We start from the raw sequence: 9,369 nt of genomic DNA on the forward strand, positions 1-9,369 counted from the left end.
TGGACACAGGCCTTTAGAAAGGACTCGATCGACGAGTCATTCCTGACTGGGTTAGGAATATAGTAAACGATAGAGTCTGCTAACTTCCTGGTTAATAGTTAACTAGAAAATGATAAACCAGACCTAAATAAAATAAGAATATTCTTAAATGTCGCCAGCAGTAATTAACAACGTCAGTGTTTTCTTGTACCGTATCTGGCAATTTTAATAATACAGAAAATTTATTGCGAAAAATGTTATATCATCATACGCCTCGGTGGACGAATTAGTGAGACGCCCACCTAGAGTGTAGGGAGAGGTCCAGGTTCGCACCCCGGCTGAGGTAATATTTTTCGCGATAAATTTTCTGTAGTAAGTAGAACCGGTAAGAAAACGCTCATGTTGCTAAATAAAATAACTCGAAGAGAAACGATAAGTCAAGACGACGTCAATTTGTCATATTGACCAAAATATGACACAAATTTAGTCGATATAACAGCAAATTAACTCTTCGTTTCTCCTTTGGCAATACAATAAAAGCAGGTTCAACACAGGATCCGTAAATTAAAATATTGGAACGCTTTCTGATCTCTAAAACATGACACAATTAACGTTAAATATCAAATTACAATTAGAATGGACTATAATTCGACCTTTGTATAGTTTGCAATATATTTACATCAGTTTACAGTCCACATCAGCTGCAATTTATACGTAACGTTACTTAACGTTTTGTAACTATTAACTGTACACGTCCAGATACTTTCGTACAAAAATAAAGAAATTATTTGCATTTATAACTTATAATATTATAACTTATAAGATAAATGTATTTTAACATCTTAAGATTTTTCTACAGCAGCTTTCTTCACTTTGTCAAGCGCCTCGGGTGTCACTTCAGGATCAGATTGCATAAGATTTATCAGACATTCGCGAACCTCGCGTTCGCACAATATTTCCGCGATCTGTTCGCTGGTACAGAACCCGATTATCTGCGACCAGTATTTACTCAGGTAATCTAAAAGCTCGGCTCTCAGCCCCTCGGGATCCACCTCGGTTTCCGAGCCCGATTCTGAAACTAACACGCAAGTTGTTAGGCGAGAAAGGCGACCGCGCGTGCTCACGATCGAAACAAAACTCGAATTACACACCAGTTTTAACCTTAAGGAAGAAAATTATAGTCGCGATAATGCGATCTATTCTCGTCGGGACGTTCACGTCGCAACGATGGAAACCTAAGAGTACGCGCGCAGCGTCGTAAATCATGCTGGCGCTTAGCCGCTGTAGGGGATACAAATTGTACGACTGCCTGTACGGCTTCAATATCCTGTACATAATCTCCATCAGCTTCGAAAACCGCTCGTCGGTCTCGTAGTCGTCGAATTTAAGCGAGCCGGACTCTATTACGGCGATCAGCACCGCCAGCCAGTGCTGGGCGAACGTCCACTCGATGTGCCCGCTCGTCTTTCTCGTCGAAATCACCTGCGTGAACGATTCCAACAGCGCAGGAATCAGGTCGTCTATTTTGCACAGTTTCTCCAAGAAACTGCTCTCATTCAGTGGACCTATCTCGGATATAGATTCCAGCAGCTTTATCGCGCCTATTAACAAGTCGTCTGCGACAGAGATTTCGAGAGATTATGTCAACTGTACAAAGGGGCTCTTTCATGTATTACAGAAACGTACCATTAGTCGAACTCTTTAGCATAAACGTTATAGAGTCCCCGAAAAACTCGCATTCCGTCAGATGAGCCACCCAATGCGATTGGTGATCCTGCCGGATCTTCCACGCGACTATCTGCAAGATCCTGATAAGCTGAATCAGAATCAGCGAGTCGCCGGACGCCAAGTGGCTCAGGATCTGCGCGACCAGCTCTCGATCGCGGCCTATCTTGTCGACGGCCTCGTCGTTGCAGCACACATTGCCAATGATACCCAACATCATTTCCTGAAAATACATCCTCGGCTTTTGAAAATTCATACTGTCGAGACAGCGTCCGCAGGACTCGATTAGACGGCAACAAATCGTACGGTCAATCGCGGCTCGCTCGAAACCACCAGCGTGTCCTTCGCTATCTTGGGAAAATCGTACGACATGAGATGCGACGCCACTTCGCCTTCCATACTCAAATCCCACAGGGTACACAGCTGATCTTCCAGCTCTTCCGTCCAGCCGCGCTTGTCGACCTGAAACAAAAACACACGGTGTCTCAAACCCGTTTATCTCACCATCAAATCTACCAAGGATTGCGCACAGATTGAACTTGATAAAAAGGACTGAAAAGCAAATTGAGCTGCGATGAAAAAAAAAGAAAGATTATGTTGGACGAGAGAGAATTTCAAACAATATTCAGCTTAACGTTGCCATTCAATTCTGACTCGCAGGATATTATCACGTAAAATAGTTAATACGTAAAGAGTAAATTTCCAAAGAAATCACCTCGCACAGAGACATCAGAGTGTTGATTATCCACTTGCTACTGCAGAGATTATCACCCACGGCGTCGCCTCTCAACACTTCTAGCTCCTGTTCACTGACATCCTGTGAATCTATCATGTCAGCAGTTCTGTCGAGTACCTTCTGCAGTTCACGTAGTTGGGTTGAAAACGAGCAAATAATTCAGAGCTCGTTCATGATAAAAGCACTAAACAATTGTATACAAATCAGTGATTGCGCTTTAGGTTAGAAAGATCCGAGATCTCTTAAAGAAGCAAATAACAGCAATTCTCTTACCCGCGAGAGGAAATAGTTGCTGAGAAGGAATCGTCTTTCCTACGGATAGATTTTTAACGATTTTAAAGTCGAAAGCACAGTCTACCGGACCGACAAGTCTGTTTACTTGCACCACCGAGCAGTTTTTGAAACGAGATGGACGTATAGTTCTCCACATCTCCGCATTGGAGACGGAGAAAGAGCGAGAAACTCGAGTGCAAATAAAACGAGCGGATATTTGAAACGCAAACTTCGGTTGCAAATTCCTTCGTTTCGTTCTCGCCAGAGATGACACAAATCATACATTTTGTGTGTTCAAAATGTATGATGAAAAAATGAACGCAAAAAGTATGTAATTAGCCGAAACACATCAAGTAAACGTCTCGGTTTCAGAGGATTCAGATAAGAATACTTTAACGAGTTCTCTCACGCTTATTTAATTCTTTAAGAGACTTAACACTTAATTTTCAACAATCTGACTGCTTAACATTGAGCATAATTGGACATTAACCTTGATCTCTAGAGATTTACAATTCGAGCGCTTAGAATTAAGAATCAAGATATTCATCCCTTTTTTCTGACGCAGTAGTTGTAACATTTTGGGATACTAGCGTTAGATACAACTGGCAAAAGTACTTGATAAAAATACAGAATGTTCTATACTTCGGTGTCGACACCACAGTGCTGAGTGTTCGCGCAAAGTTCCAACTTCGATCAACATTACAATATAGACGACACTACATCATATATCGCGATCAGCCGCGCACACTCGCGCACATGTAGATTTATAAAATTTATAAACGGTACGTCTCCGGACTTGTCAGCTTAAGTTAAAGAAAAAGTTTAAAACGCACACACCGTCAAAATATATATCTTTTACCAGCGTCAACTTATAGCAATAACTCCAGCTTATCCGCATTGCGCCAATACGCCATTATTAAAAATATACTCGGAAATTTACGTTGCAAGATATGTTAAGATTGTAAAATAAGTTATTTTCCGTATTTTGAGTTACGGAGCGATCACGTCTGCGTGACGTTTACACCTTTGTAGATGCGCACATGTACACGCGGATAAAAACAATAGAGAGAGAGAGAGCATCGACTTAGGCGGTATTACAAGACGGATTGCAGTATCTCCATCGGCACCCGCATCGTCTGATCGTCGACGAGCACGATGTCGAAGTGTTCCATAAACGAGTCCAAGCTAGCCTCCACCTGGAAGAATAGACGAGATTAGACGCCGCGCGATCGTTAGCCCGCGATCCACCGGGATCTCGACACTCACGTGCTCGTAAAGGAATCCGATTTTCAGGATCACGTTAGTGTCCTCTATTCCCTCCACCATGCTGGCGTCACCGATCGTGTCGCCCATCAGCAACACATTCTGTCTCTTTTGAAGTATCTTCAGATAATCTTTCGCCAGCGCGCACTCATTCTTGTTATACACGTGTATGAGCACGTCGTTCTTAAATCCATCCAATTGATTTCCGTTATACTTGAGAAAGTTGGAGATTACTTTTACATTATCGAAGAGAGCATTGTGGTACCTCAACACAGCCTCCACTATGTCGCCCAGACCGGCGCTAAACACTACGATTGGTATACTCGCGTTGTACAGTTTCTCAAAAAGTTCTTCGGTGCCGTCGCGCAATATGTCGTCGAACGTGCGGGCTACCTCCTCCAATTCGTGAGAATCGAACTCGATACCCTTTAATAAGTTTTGCGCGGCGGTCATCCAATCGCGCATAGCGTCCGCCTTCTCGCTCACCGGCATGTCTGGGTCTATCTCCATGGGTCTGTACTTGTTGTACAGATGCTTGGCCTCGTCCAAATACTGCTGTGGCAATTGCTTGCACTTTCGGAACATTCCTGAAATTATATTTCAATGTTAACGCACAGTTGAACAGAAATGGACGAGTATGTCTGTATGAATTTCGGGGTCTGAGCAGAGCGTTGCGTCTTCTACTCTTAAGACAAGACAGTTATCGTGCTTTACTTTAAAGTCTGATCTACGTGTTCTTCGCGTCTAGAAACATTCCATTTTGTAGCCAATAAATGCGTTTAAATGTGCGCAAGTTGACAAATTGCGCATTATACATCGTACAATCGTAAACTGTCTACAAATTTTTTTCAGCATTTTGATTTGCTTATGTAAAATTGAATGCTTCTAGACGCAAAGAGCGCATTGTAGTTTGAGACAAAGATTTCAAACATTGCCTTAAGAATAGAATGAGACATTCTGTCTACGTGAAAGAAAAAGGACCGACATGTAGTTCTAACTTTTAACAACTCGTTGCAGATCGGGTCTCAACCTCACTCCAGTTTGCATGCAAACTGCCGAGGAAAATCAGCGGGCGAGAAAGATGGAGCGTGATAAGACAATCAACTCTCTCTACTTTTTTTAAACAATAAGTCATCATTTACTTACCAAAGCTACTCAGTACATGCCTGCCGTTTATGTGTTGCTTCGTAATGGTTAAGTCGAAATCCGTGACAACCTACGCAAGTAATTGTAGATGAATCGAAGTGGCGACTTCAAGGGATACAAATAAATGCACATACTTGCAGATTGTTCGCGCCGCCCTGCCGTAACGTATTTATCGTCCTCTGGAGCGCAGCCTTGTCCCTGATGTAAACATGTCTCGACCCCAAAGCGGGAAACTGTAAACGGACAACACGTTACGGAGTGCCGTCGGGGAGAGACCGCGTCGTCGGCTGGGACCATCGGCGTTACTCACCTCGTCTAACGTAAGTTCGTTGCTCATCGTCGTCGGCGGCGCGGATTTGTGTGGAGGGTCCGGTAATCCAACGAGATCGGTCGCCCAAACGTTTCGTCCCTCGTAACGTGCCAACGTGCGGTGCACGTTGCCGAGATCCTTGCCAACCAACCACGAGGCAGTGCGCATGCCGAGTGCACGTTATACGTTATACCGGGTATCTCGTAATACACGGTTCCCTTTTGGCCGTGTCGATCCAGTGATTGGATCGGGAGCCAACAATCAGACCAACAACAACAACACGGTTCCCTCTCCCAGTGTCATCACTTATTATTATAGCGTTTTCCACTGGGAAAACTAGTGCAACACCGGTCCACACTGAGTGCAACTGTCTTGAAAATCTGTGAAATCACTGTGAAAATCAGTTAATGCATTTCCCAGATAGCACAAAGATGAACATAAGTTCATAGAGAATTCATTTTAAAGAAAACATACAGAATTAGAAAAATGAATATCTGAAGAATTCTTGAAGAATATATTAGTCTCAATCAGTTCGTCTTGAAGTATTCTTCTGAAGTTCATTATAATGAATTATACTTCGCGATTCAGTACTGTGAATACTTTAAGAGTTTATAAGGAATTATTTGTCATGCGCGAGTATCCGCTAACCGCCATCCGGACGTTCTTGTGCAGCATGTTACCACGTGCAATATTTTGTGTGCGTAACGTTATGTGCAATTAATTTGGTGCAACAGTTCTATTGTGTAAAAGAAAGAATCGAACGACGAGAACCGAAACGGAAGGATCATCCGATTGTCAACGAGCTTCGGTTGAGAGTATCTCACTGTTAAGTGAGAAATTATAATAATGGTGTAATGTTACTGCATATTAGATGTGTACATACATTTGGGTAAATATTTTGTAATCCTCTTTGTTCTAACACTATTCCCCTTGAATTCATAAAGTTTACATTTATTGAATTCGAGATGAATACTTTAAGAAGTTGTCAGGAAAACGATGTATGGTGCATGTAACTTCCTCTGTCACTCTTATTGTATTCTTCTATGAATTCCTAAAGAATTACAATTCAGAAAAAGAACCCTGTTGAAAATACCCGATTAAAACCGATTGAAAATTTTGAATCCGCATGAATCTGGATTCTTGATGCGGAAAATACCGATTGACGCGGATAGTGTCAGATTTGAATCGTGTTCAATCAGAAATTTCCAGATAGATTTTGATCCGCGTCTATCGGTTTCAATCCGTGATAAAAGTTCGCCGATTGGAACCGATTAGTGCGGATTAAAGTCAATCTGGAAAAATTGTATTAAAAACAATAGACAATTCAGATACAAATTCGCCGACTGGAACCGATTGGTGCGGATTCAAGTCATTCCGGAAAAGTTGTATTAAAAACGATTGTTAGACTTCGTCAGAAAATCCGATAGAAACCGATTGTCACTGCTTCAATTCTATCTGGAAATACCGGATTGAATCAGATTACGGATTGAATCCGATTGATCTTGCATTTTCACCAATCCGGTGCCCGATTGGCCCGATTGATATCGAATTGAAACCGATTAATTTTTATAGAAATCAATGCGATATCTATCGGTTTGAATCGGGTATTTTCAGCAGGGAACACTTAAAGAATACTTTGTGAATTCAGTGTGCTATCTGGGTTTCAGTGTTCAATGTTCTACCAGAGAGAAACCTGAGAGCGGCCACGCCGACGTTTTACTTGATACCGTTTCAAAAGACCGTTTTGCGCGCCTCTACGCCCACTTTTACTTTCGACCTATTTTGCTATGCATCTTCTGACACTGCCGATAAAGCCTCCACTTTGTGCGTGTCCATGCTACGCCTATTTTTCAGGATTGTGCTGTGACATTCAAAATTGCATTAACATAAATTATCTGCATGACATTTACATCAACTTTTCTCATATAGACAATGTAAATTTTATAAATTAGATGTCAGAATGCATAGCACAGACATGCACCAAGTGACCATGGAATAAATGTAAATATTGCACGATAAACATTATATGTATAGATTTGTATTGGACGTGCATTGACCAATATTTAACAATGTAATAAGAACATCGGTCTAATATTGATACAATATTAAACCAATACTGCTAAATAGACATATTGTTTAACCCTTTGCACTCCGAATTATATTTCATCTATTTTCATCTATTGGTTTGGACTTGAAAAAATGTCGAGTGAGACTCGACAAAGGAGCTCCTGAGATAAAAACTGATGTCGAATCACACGCGACATAGGAGTGTAAAGGGTTAAATAAGACGAGGCGTCCATCGTACAATATTGGACCAATATTGGGAATACTGGGTTTACATTATTTCCCACTATTGCGCCAATATATTGTGCTACCAGGGATGTTTTTACATTCTCTTCTAATTGTAAGAGAAAATTTTTTAACTGGTTCTGGTCACACTCCGATTAATTGGAGGTTCAACTAAAAGGCCTCGATCGTCTACATAGAAGTCGTAAAGTCGTAGTCGTAAGAATAGTCGACTATGATTAATTAATTCTTATGTGTCTGACTGAATTAATCAATTACAGTCGATTATTCTTACGACTGCGACTCTGCGACTTTCATTGTAGACCCCGCATAATACAATTTACTTTCGCTGGCACAAATAGAATAATTATAAGCTTTTGTTGTTTTGTATAGTTAGAAATTGTATTGCAATTTTGCAGATTAAATTAATCACCGGTTAATTGAATTTGCGAATCAATGTTGCGCCTCGAAATATTATATTTTCTTTATAAAAAGCAATTTCATTTAATGAATTTTTTATTTTTAATAGGATGAAATCAAAATGTAGGATAAAAAGAGATCACGCGCAAGACAAATATAAAACCTGAATCTACAGATAATAAAATCCTGTAAAAGCCGACAGCGACGGAGCACAAGGGCGAGAATGAGATGGAAGATTTTACCTTTGAAAATGACGAATTAAAATATTTAACGATGATGCAAGAGAAGGTGACGTAAATGCAAAAAAGGACAGGCAGGCCCAGATAGCACACATAGTTCTATGAATATTCTTCTGGAGTGCAAATATACTTAATTTAAAAATATCCCAATCGAACATTCGATAAATATATGTAGATTATTACAATTAGAAATCGTATATTTATAACAAAGAAGAACGTTTTTAGAATATTCGTTGAGAATGTCTTTGGAATATTCGTTCAGAATAAATTTTTAATATATAAACACATTGATTATTGTGTAATACACTTATCTTATGCAAAGGCAGTGAAACCTGTGATCATACCATATATAACCGACACGCTATATTCGATAGATTATTCTATTCATATTCGAAAAAGATTTATAGTAGTGCCAGTCGAACGTTCTACGAACATTAAATATATAAGAATGACCTACGAAATATTCCAAATATTCTTGACGAATATTCTTAAAATGTTCATAGGAGTGTCTTGTGCTATCTGGGGGAATGCCTGGACATTTATATAATGTATTCCATAATTATAGAAACGCCCAGGCATTTCTGCCTATCTGTGTACAAATCTAATGAATTTATAATGTATTTGCTAAAAAATCGGGAGAGCGTAAGTAGAAATTTTGAATGCAAACCAATGCAAACATGTTTGAATTATGGCTTAAAGCGGGAACACGTTGTAATCGAATAAAGAAACAAGTCTGTTCTTTTTAGTTGAACCAGTGCAGTCAATTGAGCTGCAAAGAACAGACCCTAGGATAGACATTAAGTCCCAGTCTACAATAGAGATTTAAGCCCTAAGCCTTAAGAAATTGACTAATCACAGTCGCGCATTCTACTCATACTTGACCGTGATTGGCCAATTTCTTAAAGCTTAGGGCTTAAATCATCTATTGTAGACTGGGACTACAGCTGTTTTCCTTTTAGTCCCAGTCTACAATAGATGATTTAAGCCCTAAG

The 9,369-nt window shown here is 40.3% G+C and overlaps 2 protein-coding genes across 2 annotated transcripts; both read right to left on the minus strand.

Moving 5' to 3' along the window:
- Positions 1 to 635: 635 nt before the first annotated feature.
- LOC105559560 (protein SAAL1) lies at positions 636 to 2,885 on the minus strand. Its single transcript, XM_012007941.1, has 6 exons — positions 2,714 to 2,885; positions 2,420 to 2,624; positions 2,011 to 2,166; positions 1,666 to 1,927; positions 1,131 to 1,595; positions 636 to 1,057 (listed from the first exon to the last, which is right to left on the minus strand). Exons 2-6 carry the CDS (start codon positions 2,534 to 2,536, stop codon positions 822 to 824), a joined length of 1,236 nt encoding a protein of 411 aa, XP_011863331.1. The 5' UTR covers positions 2,537 to 2,624; positions 2,714 to 2,885; the 3' UTR covers positions 636 to 821.
- Positions 2,886 to 3,113: 228 nt separating this feature from the next.
- LOC105559559 (7-methylguanosine phosphate-specific 5'-nucleotidase) lies at positions 3,114 to 5,831 on the minus strand. Its single transcript, XM_012007940.1, has 5 exons — positions 5,433 to 5,831; positions 5,257 to 5,355; positions 5,123 to 5,192; positions 3,980 to 4,563; positions 3,114 to 3,909 (listed from the first exon to the last, which is right to left on the minus strand). The coding sequence occupies exons 1-5, from the start codon at positions 5,598 to 5,600 to the stop codon at positions 3,808 to 3,810; spliced, it is 1,023 nt and encodes a 340-aa protein (XP_011863330.1). The 5' UTR covers positions 5,601 to 5,831; the 3' UTR covers positions 3,114 to 3,807.
- Positions 5,832 to 9,369: the final 3,538 nt, after the last annotated feature.

The sequence above is a fragment of the Vollenhovia emeryi genome, unplaced genomic scaffold (genome assembly GCF_000949405.1).
Source record: "Vollenhovia emeryi isolate VEMERY1.0 unplaced genomic scaffold, V.emery_V1.0 DF939264.1, whole genome shotgun sequence".
Classification (NCBI taxonomy): domain Eukaryota; kingdom Metazoa; phylum Arthropoda; class Insecta; order Hymenoptera; family Formicidae; genus Vollenhovia; species Vollenhovia emeryi.